At 38.8% G+C, this 19,679-nt stretch overlaps 1 protein-coding gene across 3 annotated transcripts; it reads left to right on the top strand.

The window, feature by feature from the left end:
* The first annotated feature begins 745 nt into the window (after window positions 1–745).
* PLRG1 (pleiotropic regulator 1) lies at window positions 746–18,122 on the top strand. Of its 3 annotated transcripts, none has more exons than XM_086464021.1 (15): window positions 746–805; window positions 3,171–3,277; window positions 3,494–3,636; window positions 4,674–4,727; window positions 6,341–6,434; window positions 6,866–6,956; window positions 7,143–7,244; window positions 9,506–9,598; window positions 9,918–10,067; window positions 10,184–10,285; window positions 10,776–10,878; window positions 11,468–11,576; window positions 13,136–13,275; window positions 14,025–14,218; window positions 15,220–18,122. In XM_086464021.1, exons 1-15 carry the CDS (start codon window positions 797–799, stop codon window positions 15,277–15,279), a joined length of 1,551 nt encoding a protein of 516 aa, XP_086320147.1. In that variant the 5' UTR covers window positions 746–796; the 3' UTR covers window positions 15,280–18,122. The 3 variants fall into 3 exon arrangements, with proteins under 3 accessions (XP_086320147.1, XP_086320148.1, XP_086320149.1); XM_086464022.1 differs by having other exon boundaries at window positions 4,674–4,700; XM_086464023.1 differs by lacking the exon at window positions 9,506–9,598.
* The last annotated feature ends 1,557 nt before the right edge of the window (window positions 18,123–19,679 follow it).

Here is a 19,679-nt window from a genome sequence, read left to right on the forward strand (position 1 = left end):
GTTACAACCTCCACCTTCTCGCAATGCACGCCTTGCCATGAGGTGCAGGATGACCAGCTCATTCATGCACTTCTGTGCCCATTGAAAGGAGGTCCTGTGGGCCTAAAGGAAAGTCACTTTTTCCAAAAGACCAGGTATAGTGGCTAGCATCCCACTATCGCATGGTTTTCTCTTGTTTAGAGGTTGCATTTCAGTCCTGGGACTGTCTTTCCACATCCCCCTCATTTTGTGTGGTTCCCTGAACGGCCTTTATCCTTGAAAACTCACCAAAAAACCCAACACTTATAAGCTGTAGCTGCACGACTCAAAACAATCGCAAAGCCCACAGATTTCTACAAAATCAGGCTGACCAGAGTGTATCCAGCCCCTCAGCGCCGGCAGCCATCGCATAGACGTCACCTACACCCTCCTCTCTCTGGGGCAAAGTTAGTAAAACACCAGGTGCCCTTCAGAAAGCTGAATATTGCGCTCTTCTGGCCGGCACTCGTCACTGCAGCCCTCTCGTCGCGGGGGATGGCGCAACCGGACACACTCCCCGCCGGCGCCCGCGGGGCTCGAACCCGCGAACCCCCAGCCCGCCCAGAGGCTGCGCTCGGGCCCCCTCCCCTCCCCTCCCCCCCCTTTCCTCCGTCCCTTTCCTCCGTCCCTTTCCTTTCGCTAGCCCGCTCCTCGCGCACGCGCGCGTACGTGCCTGCCCGCTCGCCGCGCGTCACTTCTGGTGCGGCGAGGGGCAGGCGCCGGAAGCGCCTCCATAACGGTCTGAGGGGTGCTGTGGCCGTGGAAATTTGCCGGCGCCATGGTGGAGGTGAGGGCCGGGGGGGTCGGGCCGCCGCTGGGTCCCTCGCGTCGTCCGTGCCTTGCCGTTCAGGCGCCCCAGGCGGGACTAGGGAGCGCTGCTGGGGCGGGGGGGGGGGGGGGGGGTTGGGGCCGTGAGGGGGCCCGGGCCGGGCGGGGCGGAAGGGGAAGCCATGCGCGGACCACCGAGCGCCGCACCGCGCCCCCGCCCGCCGCTAGCCCTTGGCACGAAAGCGCCGCTGTGGGGACAGACCATGGCCGTCCTCCCGCCTTCACAGCCGCTGCCCGGTCCGCCCCGGCGGACGGAGGGTGGCCCGCGGGAAGCGAGGGGGATGTTTCTCGCCGGCCTGAGGGCTGTGGCCTCGGCCTCGCGGGGGCGTGGTGCGGGGCTTTGGGCTCTGGGGCAGCAGTAAGCAGCAGGCAGCGGTTTTGCTTTGCCAGACGTACACCGGGTGTGCGGAACTGGTGCTGGGGGCTGAGGAAGTGACGGTGTGATGCCTGGCCTCTGGTGACTTAGTGGCTTTGTCAGCTAGTCAAGAAAACGGTAGCTTTTTTGTGAGGGTTTGGTAGTAAAGCTGGGGAGAAGGCCACTGGTTTTATAGGCCGTGGAGTGGTTGCTGTGGGGTGAATATTGCGCACTTCTAAAAGCAGGGGGTATTGTCAGGAGTATATAAGAAGATGCAAAGAACGCTGCCCCATGCAACACTGTTAGTTGTTTTTTACAGAAGAGTGTTTGACAGAGAATGTTTGTAGGTACTTCTTCCCTGTTGGGGAGGTGTTGTGTTACCTACTACTGGTGTGGTGACAGTAATTAGCTGCTGTGATTCTTATTTCTTTCTTCAGATGTATGAAATTCCTAACCCAATTCCAAACATTGAGTTCTTTGTTTGGTTTGGTTTTTTTTTTTTTTCATTTAATACCTAGAGCTTGCAGGAGCTCATAGAGCCAGAGTAAAAACTTTTGTATAGGTGCTACCCACTTAGGAGGGTAACAGCCACTGCAAATGGGTCAGTGAGTGCACAGACAACTTACAGGGCAGGAAAACGGAATGTACAGAGAGCTTGATCGGGAAAGCACCTACATAATAAATGTGGAAGGCTGGGCAGTTGAATGATATCCAGTGCCAAAAGCTACTGATGTAGCTTCCAGTTTGTTGCCATTGTTTGTGTGACATACAGAACATAGTCATGCAGAGAGTTTTGGCTTTGTACCTAAGCAAGCAGGCTCAGATTTCTAATTATTTTCTTCATTGGAAGGAAAATATTAATTAAAAAAAAATGTGCTATTGATAAGAAAATATTGTGTATAAGTTAACAGCTTTTTAATTCCGCTTGTTAGTTTCTGAATGGGCTTTTAAGTACGCTTTGCTCCTAGTAACAAAGAAAAATTGTGAAAGGAAAACAAGTTTTGTCAAGTTTGATCCCAAGGTTTCTCTTGGTAAACTGTGCTGTGCTTACGTAGAGTGGCACTGTGCATAGAAAATTATGATTACCCTTGTTCTTTTTATGGTGGTAATGAAATAAAATTTACAGGAGTGTTTTCAGAATTAGTTGCTTTATTGCCTACATATAAAAACAGAGCTGGAAAGGATGAGAGGAAAAAGCCTGCACCCTCATGGATTTGTCATGCAGATGCCAGTGCAGAAAGTTCGATCAAAGTTTTTGGCTTGCCTTTCAAAGTCTTGGCAGTTTACAAGAAGAGGAGTGTTATTTGGAGTAAATACGCAGCTCAGACTGGGATCCACCTGGCTGGAGAGCAGCCCTGTGGAAAGGGACCTGGGGATCTCGGTGGACAACTAGCTCAACATGAGTGGACAGTGTGCTGCAGCGGCAAAGACGGCCAACAGGATGCTGGGTTGCATTGTTAGGGAAGACCTTGTTACTATGTACCAGTACACAAAGGGTGGCTGCCAAGAAGATGGAAACTCCCTTTTTACGAGGAGTCGCATGGAAAAGCCAAGGAGTAATGGATACAAGTCACTCCTGGGGAGATTCCGATTGGACTGCAGAAGAAACTTTTTCACCATGAGGGCAATTAGACATTGGAACAGTCTCCCAAGGGAAGTGGTGGATTCCCCTACGTTGGACAGTTTTAAGACTCAGCTTGACAGGGTGCTGGGCCATATCATTTAAACTATATTTTTACCTTGAAAGGTTGGACTAGATGACCCTTGAGGTCCCTTCCAACCTGGTAATCTTTGATTCTGTGAAAACAATTAACAGATAGACTTAATTTTTTAGATTTCTGTAAACTAAATAGTGCTGTATTGTCCAATAGTACTGAAGTCTGAAATTGCTGCCGAGTTCAATTTATGTTTCAGTTTTCAATTTTCCATTTAATTATGTCCAAATGTATTTAAATGTTCTTTATTTTAGGAAGTCCAAAAGCATTCTGTGCACACACTTGTGTTCAGATCCTTGAAGAGAACCCATGATATGTTTGTAGCTGATAATGCCAAGCCCATCCCGTTAGATGAAGAGAGGTAAGTCCTGCACTTAGTGAAGTTTTAAACTATGTGATTGCTTCATCCAAGTCAGAAGTTCAGATGTTTCTGTAGAGTTAACAAGGTAGTCTTGAGGGAAGAAAAATAACAGAATTGTAAAGTAGGTTGTATAAAACCTTCTCTAAAATATTTCAAAACTTAGTAACAATTCAAAAATCAGGGTTTAATCAGGATTGCGCTTTACTCTTCCAACAGTCACAAAGTAAAGATGGCAGTCAAGCTGCGTACAGAGTATGGCTCGGTGTTACACATGCCTACTCTTAAAGAAAACTTGAGAGAGAAAGGAGGCCCAAACACCGGAGATCCTTATGGACACAAACAGTATTCTGGAAATCAAGGTTAGTTTGCTCTTAGTATAGTTGTCTTTTCTTTTGTAACACTCTCACTGATGTAAAATCTGAAGAATGCAGTCCAATGTTAATCCATCAGAGATAAATATGAAAATTAAAATAATTTTCTCATTGTTTGATATTTTTCGTGCTTGGGTCCGCAGAAGGTGAGTGATTCAGAACGAGGAGGAAATTTGTTTTAACAAAGGAGTAATAGGGTGCTGTGAAATTTTTACAGTAAAAAAAGAGTGAATTTTATGGTAGCATTAGTGTGTGCTATATGTAGGTATTAGAGAAAGATGAGTAACAGATTTCTCCTTTTTACAAGTTCATGATGGTCAAGGACATGCTGTTTTGTTGGTTTGGGTTTTTTTACTTTGTTTCATAGAGTTTTTTCAGACTTCATTTAGCTGTGCAACTATTAAACCAGAAAACTTTTGTTTTAAATCTGCAGGTTTTTTCAGTCTGTGTTTGGTTATATGAAAAACATGTATGTTCTGGGTAGATCTCATGGAAACTTCTGTTCTAAAGAGTGCCAAATGCTGCCTTTAGTTGAGATTTTTTTTTTTTCCCCCAAGGTACTTTATTTGGAAGTATTCTGAAAGTGGAAGATGTTGAGAGATAATAAATCTTTTAAGAAGAAAAGAACCTTTTCCTTTTCTGGTACCGCAGACACTCAGTTGACTTCACTAGCTTTCAGACACCAGTGCTATTTGTGTCCTTGAATCCTTTCCCATGATACCTACTTCAAAAGGCATCTTTGACAGTATGAAGATTTTTCTGTTGAGAGTCCTCCTTGATAACAGGTGGCTTCACCATTGTAAAAAAAGTAGGGGTTTTTTACTATTGAGTTTTAGAAAACTGAGATAAGCAGAATAAATAAAATTAACGAAAATAAGAGATATCAAAGTGTAGCATATTAGAAATGGTTGCTGATTTCTTCTGCTACATATGACTTGCTCTGTTTCCCCGTTTCCTGTCTGAGTGCGTCACTTGCAGTGCGGTATAAGATATAGTTACTAATACAATGTTGTGTTGCTCTTTAGGACAAGAACTTGAGTATTTGATAACTGGTACACATCCATACCCACCTGGGCCCGGTAAGTAAAATTCTGTGCTTGCCTGGGTTTTTTGGCTTCCTCTAGGAACAAGGTGTCCTCTGTCCTAGCTGGAGCAGACTTCCTCTTGCTGTGAATCCATACCTGATAGTAGTGGGAAATGCCATTCAAGTCTTTCATAATATTGGTGCAGAGAATTTTGTGGCTGATGAATGTTCTGGGATAGGAGGTAGGAGGAGGGTTTAGGTAAGATGCAGTGTCTTCTCACTAAGCCTCGGTGGATGTGAGCTTTCTCTGAGATGGTCATTCATTTCTGTGAGATTTCACCTCCCAGGGTGACGTTTTCACAAAAAATGTTCTAGGAATCTCCTGTCTGATATTGTGGTCCCCTTTCTCTTGGAGAGCTTGCTGAGACCCACAGATCCCTGGTGCCTCCGCTGTTGTGGCAGAGCTGCTCTTAGGTTGTGGACAAGGCGGGGAGGTTCCAGCTAGAAGGACGTTGAATGACAAGAGGGAATGCATCCTGCTTTTCATCACCAGAGCAGAAAGGTATAGGTATCACCGCCTTGCTCTGAGAAAGAGACATGAGGGTCTAATAATCTTAGTGTCGTTTGGTTTTGTCTGTGTTGGAAGGGTTATGTTTCTGGGGTGTTACATTGGCCATGCTAATTGTCACTGGTTTTGATGAATCCCACGCTGTCCTTGTGGCAGTTTAGTTTTAGCTGTTGGTCTTTTACTGTTAGTGCTTAAGTTATTACAATATAGTGGAGAGTCTGTTGTAGCTTGATTTGTAAGTTAACAAATGTGAGTGTTCAGTGGACATGCAGCCGTTAAAAACCCCACACATCGTTGCCTGTAGCTGGAGTCAGGACTTGCTCTTATAGGTTTCCTCAAGTTCAGTGTTCTTTGAATAGAATTAGATATGTCAGGGTTAAAAATTAGATTTCTTTTGTTGTTTCTTGTTTTAACCTGGGCATCTCACCCGAATATTATTTTTGTTCTCAACTGCCGGAACTTTGGTTAGGAAAAGAAATAGAGAATTGGGTAGATTTACCAGTCTGCCCCAAAACTACACGTTGCAAAGAGTTCTAAAATTTTTTGTTTTTAAAAAGTGATCTGCTCTTCTTAGGATTCTTGTAAGTTGTAGTCTGAAATTCTCACTTCAGTAGGACTAAACCTTTTGTAGTTCTGGCATCACTGCATGATGTCAACTACCGCGTAGGGACAGCATAATAAACTGCACTAAAGGACCTGAGTTAGCAAATACTTCTCAAGTTCATGTTTATTTCTGTGATGTTTAGATTTCCATGGTAGTTGAAGCTGGATAAAAAGTTGGGTGCTGCTCCTAGCTAGACTTTTTTTTTATTCCAATGACAGAATCATAATATTTTTTACTTTAGAAATTGTGTATCTGTGTATGTAGTAGAATCAAGATGGAAAGGATTTGGGCCAAAATAAAAATTTCAGTAGATTTGACTTGTATGTGAAAAATAGTGTCATTGAATGATGGGATTTAATATTACAGGGGTGTGACAAGCCCTTGTTCGCAGTTGTATGTGTATATATGTGTGTTTGTATAATATACTTTTCTGGATTTTATTTTTAGTAGAATTGTCTTTGCTTTTGCCATGTTGTTTCGGTTTGTTTTTTTGAAGGTGTGGCTTTGACAGCAGATACTAAGGTCCAGAGGATGCCTAGTGAATCTGCAGCACAGTCCTTAGCTGTAGCACTTCCTGCTTCTCAATCCAGGTACTGCTGTGTTCCTTCATTAGCACTTTCGTTACCTGTGGGAATTTCAAGGCAAAACACAGAAGTCAAGATAAGAGCTACTTTGAGTACTTTGAATGTTCTAGTTTATAAAAGGTTTAAAGAAACTGCTTTTAGTGTGGCCAAGCGTCATTTTTCTGTACACTTTTTTTTTTCTTGGATGTCATGAGAGGCAGTGGGCCAAAGCTGGAGCAAGGGAAATTCTTTTCAGGTAGAAGAGAAAAAAGTGAGGCTTTTTTTGGGGGTGTCTTTCACCTTGAGGTGGTCAGGCACTGGAACAGGTTGCCCAGGGAGGTTGTGGAGTCTCTGTCCTTGGAGGTGTACAACACTCGAGTGGATGCAGCCCTGTGATACTTTATCACTTAATAAAAGAAAGTTGATTCCAATTAATCAGCCATTTTCATTCAACCTAGGTTGGATGCAAATCGGACAGCTGCTGGTGTGGGTGATATTTACAGGCATGCTGGAATATCTGAGCGTTCACAGCCTCCTGGGGTGTCCGTGGTGAGTTTGTTGCACATCTAATGTGACAAGTACGTAGTGTTCACCAGATTGCTTCTGGATTCATTTGTGTGTTGTGCAGAGATCTCCTGATTGATGAAATTTGATCAGTGTTGGGATGTCTGAGCGAGAAGGCTTTAGGTTTTAGCCAAAGAGGTAAGTTATGAAGCATTTCCTTTTAACTTGCAGGCCATGGTGGAAGCTGGTGGAAACAAAAATTCTGCGTTAATGGCAAAGAAGGCTCCAACCATGCCCAAACCTCAGTGGCATCCACCATGGAAACTGTACAGAGTAAGTTACAAATGATGACATGAACATCATATAAAAGTAAATAAATATTTTTATATTCCATAAAGACCTCAAAGCATAATTTGTTTTCTCATTTACAAAAATGAAATCAAATTAAAAGTGATCATGGCCAAGTTATGTATACAATTGTGTATGCAACAACAATGCGCACTCTTTCTTTAAATAACAAAGTGATTAGATTACAAACTTTCTTCATTCTATTTAATAAATTATTTTGTGAGTGTTATTAATATTACCCTCTTGTTTACATAGGTGTAGCTGTGTTATAAATTCATTACAGTTTGTTTTTTCTTTTCTAGTCAGATTCTTTGGTGGAGGAACTCAAAGACAAGGTGCAAAATTTGAAACCAGTAACACTTTAAAGAAATACTCTAGCAGTGTGAACATAATGAATTTGTTTCCAAAAACACATAAAGGCAGTCAGTGTCGGAGTCAGCCAGACTTCTTTTACTTGCTATGAAAATGGGGAAAAAGTGCTAAATAGTTTAATCACAAATTATCTCTGCAATTTAGATTGCTTGACTTCTAGTCTTGTGTTTGAATTGGTCTAATTTACATTTTAATTTTCTTAGAGAGTAATAATAGACATTCCCCCAAAATCTCATCTTTAAACGTTTTGGGAATGAGTATGGCAGGGTAGCTGAGTGGAAGGGAAAAATCTCAAAGCATATGTATTGCTTCAGAGCTTTTTAATTTTTCAGGTGCATCTGTTTGAATGTGTATTTTTTTTCCTAAGGGGATGATTCTTACTATGAAATTTAAGCAATTTTGTCTGAGAAAGGGTGAATATTATTTTAGGAATGTTAGACTTTACTGGTATTTAAAAATCTTATGCTCTGCTATCAGTATTGTATTGGTTTAGCACTGTTCATCTAAATATAGCACCATATGTGGGCATTTAGATCTTCAGAAGAGTCCTGAATACTGTATTAGTCATAAATCTTAAGGCTAATCTCAAAAGTATTTTTTTGAAAAACACTTGAGCTCAAAAGAATATGTAGGTTTTCTAAATACAGCAGTGTTGGAATGTGCTCTCTAAAAGTTAAGGCAAATGCTGTTTGTAAAAAAAAAAAAAAAAAAAGTACCAAAATAAACCCATGAGAGCTTTAAGGTAAAAAAATGAAACATGCCTACTTGTTAGGAGCACTTTCTTTTCAGAGAGAGAGACTGTAAGAGAATTCAAGTCACTGTGCTAATTCTACATGTAAGCAGTTTTAGTGGAGGTTTCCTGTCAAAGTCCTTGCTTAACAGGACAGAAGGTTGTTCAAGCAACGCAGACATAGAAGCATAGCTGGAACACCAAATCTGGGTTTCAGCTGTTGCTTAAGACCTACGTTTTAATGGGTCTTCCTAAGCTTGATTTGAAGTCACTTGTGAAAGATGGGGATTTAAAATAGGTCAGATGAATTATTTCTTAGATTCTCCCCCCCCCTTGAAATGCCTGTTTCTATTCCTAGACTATGAAGAAATCTAGACAGCTATCTCAAATGTATGTGGCTGTGGTCTTGTCTGGTCAGAAGAATCTACTTTAGCATTCCAAAGTATTTCTGCCTAAGAACTTCTGTTGTGTTTTAGATCTTTTGAAATGAGCTGTGTGACAGTGCATGGAACATGACATCCAGTGAAATCAAATATGGGTTTTGATTTTAGCTGTCTGATTTCAGAGAAATTGGGGAAACAGAAAGGCTGCTGTAAGCCAGCCATGTATTGGTAGAGTTTTTCTTGTGAGATCTGTCTTCCATATTTTGTTACCAGGAAGTTTCCAACATACTCACGTTACCCTTTATTTGGGGAAAAAGAGGTGGTGGTGTGCTTTAAGAGGTTATTATATGGCAATGTGATTTAATAGTCAAGATTTTATGTAATTGTTCTTTGTCTTTGTATAAGCCCTATACAGCAGCACAAGGAGCTTTTGCTTAAATACAGTCTTTCTCTTCAGGGCCTCAAGTGGTGAGTCACGGTGTTATGGACTTTCAAAGGATTTGAAGGAGTTGCTTATAGGAACAGGGTATTTCCGTATTGCAAGCTCCTCAAGTCTGGTGTATGACATGTAAATTTCAGGTCTCTTCATTTAACTAAAGTAGAAATCAAACTCTCTTCAGATCTAATTTCACGTCTGACTTTTTGGGGAGCATGCCTTTCTTGGTGAATACTAACAGATTCCAGTATTGGAGAATGAAAATTATGTTGACAGATGTGTGTGTACTAGTTCTGATTTAGAAAAATTTCTGTTTTTTCTAAAGGTTATCAGTGGTCATTTGGGCTGGGTGAGATGTATTGCAGTAGAACCAGGAAATCAGTGGTTTGTTACTGGCTCAGCTGACAGAACTATAAAGGTGAGAGGTTGGAAGAAATCACTGACAAAGTTTGTGGGGGGTTGTTATTTAAAAATGTCTTCATTCCTTGGAAACAATTTCTTGGTTACTGTTTGCAGACTAATGAACTGCAGAACATTTTCTATTACCTGGTTATAAGGGACTTGTGGATTATTAATTCTTGAGATTTCATTTATTTACCATGGTAGTACCTGGAGAGCAAGTGTTTATGTTGTAGTTTTTGACTTCAAATGCAGCAGGATCAGTTACACCTGGGCTGTTTACCCAGATGATCACTGTGTAGCTTTTACCTGTCTACCTCAAAATACCTATTTTGCAGATTTGGGACCTTGCTAGTGGCAAATTGAAATTGTCTTTGACTGGACACATCAGTACTGTACGGGGGGTTATAGTAAGCGCGAGAAGTCCATACCTGTTCTCTTGTGGAGAAGACAAACAAGTGAAATGCTGGGATCTTGAATACAATAAGGTAAGCTGTGGTGTTTTTAATTGGAATTAATTTAAGGTGGCAAATATAAAAGTGAAAGCATTTAGAATATTCTTTTAAATATCCAGTTACTCTCTGTGTGTGTTTTATTCATCTAGGTTATCAGACATTACCATGGTCATCTAAGTGCTGTCTATGGTTTAGACTTGCATCCAACAATAGATGTACTGGTAACATGTAGCAGAGATTCAACAGCACGAGTAAGTATAGCATTGTTAGGTTTTAACATCTTGATACATCAGTGTATTTCAACATCTTCCATTCTTGCCAAAAGTTGACGTGAATTAAGATGAAAATACTGAGATGATTTGTATTAACTTTATGTCCCATTGTCAATAAAACTGAAGCCCAAATACACAAAAATGGAGTGTCACTTCAGAATAATGTTTTATTTCTTAATTTAGTAGGTAGACTACATAGTATATATAGGATCACTTGGTATTTAGAAGATGGTATGGTTTTATGGTGACTTTATCTGCATATCTAGAAATTCAATGACAGGCTTCCGGTTCCCTTTGAAATGTGCCAGCTGAGGCAGTTGTGTGATGAATTACTGGATGAAAAATACAACCTCAGTACCATTGTTTAATCTGTAGAACTATGGCGAGGAATTCACGTAATCAATGACAGGGCCTAAAATACGTTGAATGTGCACCCGTTACTGACCTCTGACTTGCTGTGAATTCACAGATTTGGGATGTAAGGACGAAAGCCAGTGTGCACACACTGTCAGGACACACAAATGCAGTAGCAACAGTGAAGTGCCAAGCTGCAGAACCACAAATTATTACAGGTATAGTGGGCATGGGTTCACAAGTTACTTGATTAAAAACCCTAAGCGTGAATGTATTTGTTTGGTAATTATGGGAGGTTCATAATGTTGTCTTTGTTCATTTACTTAATTTCTCTTAGTAGTTTTCTGTTGAAAATGGGTCATGCAATGGCTATTCTGTACTATTAATGACATAAGCAAATAGAGCTATGCGTTGTTTGAACTGTTTTTTGCACTTCCTTGTTTCTGGTGTTTACAGGCTTTTTTGTAATGTGTATTGAGGCTTGCATTTTCTGTGGTATTTCACAGTTCTCCACAATTCAGTTCAGAAGTGTCCAGTACCATGGTTAAATATAAAGTTTATCTTCTTTCCCATTATGTCAAAATCTAGCTTTGCTGTGTAATTCTTCTTGAATTTCAAACTGCCTAAAAACTCTTATTACAACCCAGCATCTTTCTCGTCTGAGGTGACGTCAGTATCATATTTTTGTAACATGCACAATGTTTTGGTCTCTTTCACATGTAAAGTTTTGGCTGCCTTATCAAAGTCATAATGATGATAGAATCAATATGATGGTTTCTACTATTTTTCATTTTCTTTTCATTGTAGGCAGTCATGATACTACCATACGGCTCTGGGATTTAGTGGCAGGAAAAACTCGTGTTACTTTGACAAATCACAAGAAATCTGTAAGAGCAGTAGTGCTACATCCAAGACAGTAGGTTTTCCTCATTCTTTTACGCTTTCACAGTTCATAACGTTAGGTGGTGACAGAAAGCCAGTGTGAGTGATGGTTTAGAGTGGTAGGGCATAATAATGTGGAAAACTAATGAGCTTAGAATGCTGTAAAAATGTACATATCAGTTCTCAAATACCTTTTACTATACTGATTGTGGTCCCCAAGTATTTGCATTGGTGTACATTAGCAATCCTGAGAATGTCTTATATCCCACAGAATTTCTTATGTACATGCCTTTGATGCAGTCCCTGAGAAATAAGTGATACTGGGCTTGTAAGACTAATAATAAATATGTAACTGAATGGTTGTTAGCAGAAGGTGGCTAATGGCACTTAAAATGGCACGTGTGAATAATGGTAAAGGAGACAGTGATCAATACAAAGGGATTTTTTTTTTAATATGTGGTTTACTTCATGAGACAGTTCAACCTAACTGACCTTAAAAAGAAACTTCTTGTGAGTATTTAATCTTTGAAGCAGATGTTGTTGGAAGTGCTCTGAATTTATATGTATGTATTTTGATGCATCAACAGTTGCCTGTTCGGATAAATCCCCATTAAAACAATGGAGAAAAGGAATTCACGTAGAACTGTGGTACTTCTGTACCTTTAATATTTTGAAATGAAATTCTGTCAGTGCAGAAATTCAGAATCTTTGATATGAATAAATTCTGATCCAATATATATGCCTGAAAAATTGTAAAAATCTTATAATATGCCTGTTAGCTATAGAAGAGAAAAACTCTAGTTTTACTTATATTCTGCAAAAAAAAATCTGCTTTCAGATTCATCAGTCATACTTCTTTGAAAATAAGTTTGAAGTGTTTTTTTCAAGCAGTAGCAACTGTCAGCCTAGTATTTTTTTATTATTTCAGTATTTCTATAGTTTTTAGTATTCCAGTATTTTTTCCGAATAATCTGGTTTTTTAATTGAAGGATATGTTAAATAGACAGCAAGTCGCTTGGGCATTGTGGCAGTTGAAAATATTCCTACAGGCTTTTGTATATGCAACGCGAATAACCTTGTAACTGTTTGCATGTGTTAAAATGAGGGAATTGATTATTTTAGGGCAACTGAGTAAAACAAATTATCTTCCGTAGTTCACTTTTTTGCAGTGCTTCATCCTTGGTTTTGTAGTTCTGGAAAACTAGCCAATACTGATTTTTGTTTGGGGTTTGCTGCCTTTTTTTTTTTTTTCCTGATACCTTTGCTGATGGTGCATGTACACATGAAAATTTGCCAAAATAACAACTGACAAGAACTTAACATGCATTTTTAATATTTGTTTGCATATTAACATTCTATATGGCATAGGATTTATAAAGTTTAGGTAGTCTATGGAACAGAAAGGAAACAGTAGAAATAAATAATTCATTATTTCATAAAATTGCTTCATTTTATGTGAAGTAAAAATGTCAGAAAAGCAGTTTTAGTATTAAGTACCTTTGCAACTAGCATTTAACTGTATTTGCCATGAAGGACGTTTGCTATCCCTACAGCTATTTTGAACTTCAGTATACTCTGCTTATCTTCTTTCAGTTATACATTTGCATCTGGTTCTCCAGATAACATTAAGCAGTGGAAATTCCCAGATGGAAACTTCATTCAGAACCTCTCTGGTCACAATGCTATTATCAACACACTGGCTGTAAATTCTGATGGTGTTCTCGTCTCAGGAGGTAAAAATGAGAAATACGTGTTCATGTTTCCCCTCTCCACTCCCCCGTGTATGTATGGCTGGAGGTCCTTGGACAGTGGTGCTCGCTGAGCAATCCTTTCTCTGGGCCTATAAGCCTGCTAACTTCATACAACTTCATTTCATGGGCCACTTGTATCTTCTTGGATGTTACTGAGCTGCCTGCACAAAAATGTATTTGAAAGTACTTTTAATGTGCTGCAGGGAAGAGGTTTCCTCTTCTCAGTTGGCTGCTGCTGCAAGTCTTCAGAGTCCATCCTCTGTGATTTCCTGACCATTAGTGTCCCCTCAGCAGGGGAGTGGAAATTGGAAGCTGCCTGGGAGACATCTGGTTCTTTGTTGGCTGCTCTGTTAGTAACATGTTGATGCAGTGAGAATAGAGGATACAGAAGCATCTTGCTAAAGCTTGCTGTACCATTTACCTGTGAACTCTTCCCTATTTTTTATGCAGCACAAATGCATTGGATCTGTTGTCTCAAAGTTTCTTACATGCATTTTCTGATGTTATCTTTGTGTCATTTAAAAGATTCATAGCTAATCTCAAAATTTTATTTGGTTCTGTGAATCGAAATCGTGTTTACTCAGCAATATATGTTCAGGCGTTCTGAAATTAAGAAACTAGCCACTTGGCTCCAGTGCCTGTGGGAGGATTTTGTCTGTCATGATGCATTGATTTAATTCTTTCACTCAAAAGCTTCAAGAACACTAAATATCTTTGTGTGTTTGTTTTAGCCGATAATGGTACTATGCATCTTTGGGACTGGAGAACTGGATACAATTTCCAGAGAGTACATGCAGCTGTACAGCCAGGCTCTTTGGACAGTGAATCAGGAATATTTGCTTGTGTTTTTGACCAGTCAGAAAGCAGATTGCTAACTGCTGAAGCTGATAAAACCATAAAAGTATACAAAGAAGACGATACTGCGGTATGTCCGAGTGTCTGTTTAGTGTGTTTTTGTGAAATCAACAGATTTCAAACAAATGTTACACTTATCAATAAAGGATGTGCACTTGTGTAATCCATTTTATTAACGTTTGAGAGTGGTATGTATGTAAAAATGTTAAAGAGGACAGCAACTACTTTCTGCACTCCCAGTTTCTTATATGCTGTAGTACAAATGAGTCTCAGGCCCATCAACTCTTCTGCAAAGTCCTTTGTGGTACAATTTGGAGAAATCTTAATACAATAATGAACATTGTGTTTTGAAGCCACTAGGGGACTGTGTGTGGTTGTATTCATTAAAACATTAGCAAAAAGATTAAATTTTAAAGATTTATTGTACTTCTGTATATGATCTAGATTAGTCACTTGCTGTGATGATTTTTAGAATTCAGAGTTAATAGCTTGTTTTCAAACCATTATTCTCAAATCTGGATCCATTTACTAATGGAGAAGACAATAGATTATTGTATAGTTTATCAGAGTATGTCTTCAATATAAAGAATATAAAGATCTTTATTAAACCTTGGGATTTTTGCATTGAATTAGACTTGGAGCAATCTTGGATCTAAAGGAATAAGGAATGTTTTATCCATTTTGCAATTGGGAAAACTAGATTCTGTGGCATCCGCCAGTACTGATATAGATATTGCTGGAAGGGCTGTCTCTGGAATTCTGTGCTTTGATCACTACAGTGTTGTTTCTGAGATGCTATTGGCAATCTGGTTTTTGTCCTTCTTGGGTGAGTGGAGGAACACACCAAAAAAAACCCCAAACAGAATAAGGCTTGTCATGTACTTCAGACAGTGGGATGACATAAAATTTTGTTTAAGTAAATTAATTACATAGTAGATTAGGTAGTTATAATGTTATATATGAAATAGAGTATACGTACTCTGTGAGTAATATTTTAAACCAAACCCTAATTACAAGTGAATTTCAAGTTAAAAATAATCCTTACAAGATTTTTCTTTTTTTCCCTTTTAGACTGAAGAAACTCATCCTGTCAGCTGGAAACCAGAAATTATCAAGAGAAAGCGATTTTAGTGCAGCAGCAACACGCTGTAATTTTGTTTTGGCTTTCCTGAGAGCATTCAGTCACATTTTGTTCTGCCTAGAACAGCAGAGCAGGAAGTCAGCTAAGTCATTGCTGTTTCAACATGTTTTATAATAAATTTTATTTCTCTTTCCTTTTGTCTTTTTTTTGGTGTGATCCCAGCAAACAAGTTGCAGCTGTTAACTTGCTGTTTGTGGAGCATGTATAGTTCCTGAAAAGGATAGATGTGCAGGTGGTTACTTTTTTTTTATATGAAACTATTGAGTGTAGGTCTAAAAATATTTTGATGAGCCAGGTTTGCTGAAAGACCCTTGCTTGGCTTCAAAAGTTAATTGCAAATTTATGCATAGAAGCCATCTACTGGAAATTTCTTGAGTGACATTTTTAGATTTTTAGACCAGTATTATTTACTGTACATATGCTAAGTACATACTGTAATGGAACAGTATGTATACTAAATTACAGAGTAATAATCAAGGAAGAAGCAGGACAATTAATAATGAAGTAGTTTGCTTTATAAATGCAGCCTCTGAGCATTGCCAGTGCTGTGTTATTGAATGAAATGGTTTGTCAAAGTGTTTATTTCCATAGGAAGGCTTTCATATGCAACTGCTCATCTTCACTCATTTCATTTCAGAGTGGACCTTCTATAGCAAGGACCACTGTCAAGTGATATTGTTCACAGTCACTACAGGGTTAGGACCAGTTGACTTTCTTTGTAAATGACCTGTTTGTTTTTTCCAGTTACCCAAAGCATATATGAAATTAGGGTACAGTGAACTTTTAAAACTGAGCTCTAAGACGAAAAGCTCTTAAGTCATTCCAGCCTTAATTTTACATGTTGCTGTTGCCCCGTGGTCTTATGAAGGAATTTAAAATAAACAAAAAATATTACTGAAAGATGATTTGTCCTCCTGAAGAGGCCAATCTTTCATTGTGCTTACAGAGAGTCACATAACAAGCAGTAAACATGTAAGCCTCCCTGCACTGCTCTAAAGCACTACTTTCTCTTTGTCTTCATGGGGGCGGGAGAAAAGCATTCAGTCATCAAGCCATTCAGTTGTTGGCAACTTTGCTAGCAGTGTTAACAGCTGCAGTGGCTGGTTTTGCTGGGTGGGTGCTGAGAATTGTTCTGTGGCCAGAGCGTTGATAGGAAGCACTTCACAATAATTACTTCTGTTCTCTACAGGTCTGACTTCTTTCAAATCTGGGATTTATGTTAAAGAAATGGCAGTTACTTGCAATGTAACTTACAAAAAGCTATGAAAAGTAAAACTAAGTGTTGTTTATATTATGAGCGATTTTGTCTTGTCTTTTATGATGCAGGGGAGGTCTTGTATTTATAATTTGAGTGTTTGACAATGTCATTTTAAGGGAGTCCATGCTGCATAAATTAACTGAGTTTTGGTTGACAGGTATTGTCTGAAGTATCTTCACAAAAAAGGGAGGGGAGTATTTGGTATTTACAAGTTGGAATAAACATCTTTTATTTGGATGTAATTTTAATTTCTCTAGATCTTTTACAGCTGTTTTCATTTTAACATAGCAGGGAAAAAGACAGGTTGTAGCTTTTGTGTATTTTATACTGCTGATGATGTTTCATTCCAGAAATTGATAAATTATTGGTGTTACACATAATTTTCTTGCTCACAGTGAAATACTCTGTAGGAAGCCAGAGTGGAGAGGAATAACATACTTGAAAAGGGGTGGGATCGTCATGTTTGGTTTGTTTGCTTGGTTTTTTTTAGAAGTGTCTATTTCTTTTGATAATTTAGAATCAGGAAGGGGAAATTGGAGGTTTTAGCTCACAGTTCCAGCACATCTTCTCTGTATTGGCACTGTCTTTTAAAAACTGCGTTTATTCCACTGTTCATCGCTTTGAAGAGAGATCAGAAAGTCTCCTGCAGAACCCGTGTTCCATCTGTTAGCATGGGGCAGTTGTTGCCAGAGTGTTGTTTTTGTGCCCTGGGTAAAGATTTGGTTTTCAAATTAAAGGCTATTAAAAAACTATTATTTGGAATAATGCCTCTCCTTTTTAGCTCTAATGTACTGTCCCAATTCTAAGTGTGATTTATTTTTTCTAATTTATTCCTTAACATTTGATTTGCATGTTCATTTCCTTCCCAGCTGTTCCTTCTTCCACTTGACAGTAATGTGAATATCATCACATATGATTCTATAAGTATCAAGATTATCAGACTTTAAGTGCTTCGTCAGTGCAAAGTAAGCCTAGATAGTGAGTTGTGACATAGATATATTTAATCGCGTAGGATACACAGTCACTTTAGACTTGTCCATGTAACTCATAAGGTGAAGGAAAAGAGAAGGATCTGGTCCATTGGATGTATTTTCCACGCTTCTGGAAAGTGTCACTGCAATGTCAGTTAAAGTAATCTTGAACAGGGTCTAATCTTGGAAAATAATTGTAATTTATTTCATAAAATTTGCTGTTGTCTTCTGTATATGATCACATCTTACACATTTCTACCACAGACCTTGGGTTTTATTTTATACTGTACATAATTGCAGAGAAGAAAATGGTTTTTGTTTGTAACATAATTCAAAAAAGTGTAACTGGTAAAAGTGATGAATTTTAAGATCACGCTTTGCTGTATACTAAAGCATAGAACGTAAGCTATGCAGCTAGAATGCTGTCATTTGCTGGCAGTATGGAAGTTGTTCAGAACAGTATGTCTTTGGCAACTTAAAGGCTTATAGAAGTAAATCTTTAATGGCCACTTTCTTTTGAGTCCTGTTAGATAAGAATTGAAGTGCTATGCCTGATTTAAGTGACAGCAATTTAGCCGTCAATAAAACCTTCAATACAATGTGATTTCACGTCTCTTTTTCCATTTTGGCTTTTGTAGTAAGAACAACAAAAAATAACTAAAGATGTATTGAAAATTAAAGTAATTTAGGATTAAAATTGGCTGTTTCCCATAGTAAAGAAACAGATATTTTTGTGGATCCACTGTAATGGAGAGAAAGTACTGATTGCTATTTTATTAAGAGCTTCTTATCTGTATGAAGGGATTAGCAAAACAAATACAGAATTGTTCATGAGTTTTCTCTAACGTGTTTAAAAAAAAAAACATTAAAACTTCTCTGGAGTTGAGTATGAGGTCTAGGACAGGTTCTGGATGGGAGCTCTGTAGGTGGGGAAAAAAGTTTAGAATGAAAGTGATTTTGGTATGTCTTACTGGGAACAAATTAAAGGGATATTTCTGTCCGTGGCACCTAACTGAAAATTTGGTCACAATGAAATGAATGGGAGTTTTAGCATTGATTTTTGAAGTCGAGATTTCATTCAGTGGGGTGTGTGTGTTTGTTGATTGTGGTTTTTTCTTTTCCTCAAGTGAGTTGGAAAAACCATCAATCTGGCATAACGTGTATGTAAGTATCCACACAAGGTGCATTTTGTGTGCATAGGGTGCATCATTCTTTTTTTAGATAAGGCTTCTAAATTTTTCCTAGTGCACCTAAGAAAATGGTGAGGATTTAGAAATTAGTGAATGCCAGTAAGCCTGATCAGCTGAAAGAGGTCAACCTGCAATTTGGTTCTATAAAATTTAACACTAGATTAGCAGGACTTGAAACTAACATAAATACGGCTTTCTATGGAAGCTGTTCGATTAGCAGAATATACAGTTGGTGAATCACTTTATTCCTTTGAAAGCAAACAAGTCTTCAGGTGAAAGGAGCTTGAAGGCTGCATGAAGAGAGAAGCTTTTTGATTTGGTTTTTGTCTGTAGTTCAAAAACTTGGCACACAGGGAACTACAGATTTCACTGGTGGTTTTTTAGGTAGAGCTTGTCACTTTGGGAGGCTCCATCTGATGCTGTTTTAGTGGCAGCAGCTGAGAACCAGTTTTCTGTCTCTTACATCTTGAAGCCTTGTGAATTTAGTTCTGTGCTTAGTTGGAGAGAAGTTGGCTGAAAACTGGCCGGAAAGGTGGGTGACAAATGAATGGCCATCGCTGTCTAAAGATGATCCTTCCAGGAATTTTGATGCACAGAGAATCTGCATTTCTCTGTTTGATTTTGAGTAAGCTTCTGTAAGTAAACTCTGATTGCAGGGCTAACAAAATGTAACTGTTTCTGTGAACGCTTTTTCACATGCATTTTTCCTGTGCTTCCTGATCTTAAAAAAAAAAAAAAAAAGTTCATCAGGAGTCAGTCAGTATTGGAATTTCATATAGGATGTGTCACAAACTTGAAAAATATCAGCATAAGCATTCATAAATTTTAATGTTGGAAATTCCTTGAGAGGTTTTCCAGCAAAAATACCAAATCTAACCAAGAGAATTTTCTCTTTAGTTAGTATGTATTCTACCAGTTGCTGTAAAGCAGCACTCAGATATTTTGAAAGATGTATGAAAAACTCGATAGGG

This window comes from Leptosomus discolor, chromosome 4 (assembly GCF_034619465.1).
Source record: "Leptosomus discolor isolate bLepDis1 chromosome 4, bLepDis1.hap2, whole genome shotgun sequence".
Classification (NCBI taxonomy): domain Eukaryota; kingdom Metazoa; phylum Chordata; class Aves; order Leptosomiformes; family Leptosomidae; genus Leptosomus; species Leptosomus discolor.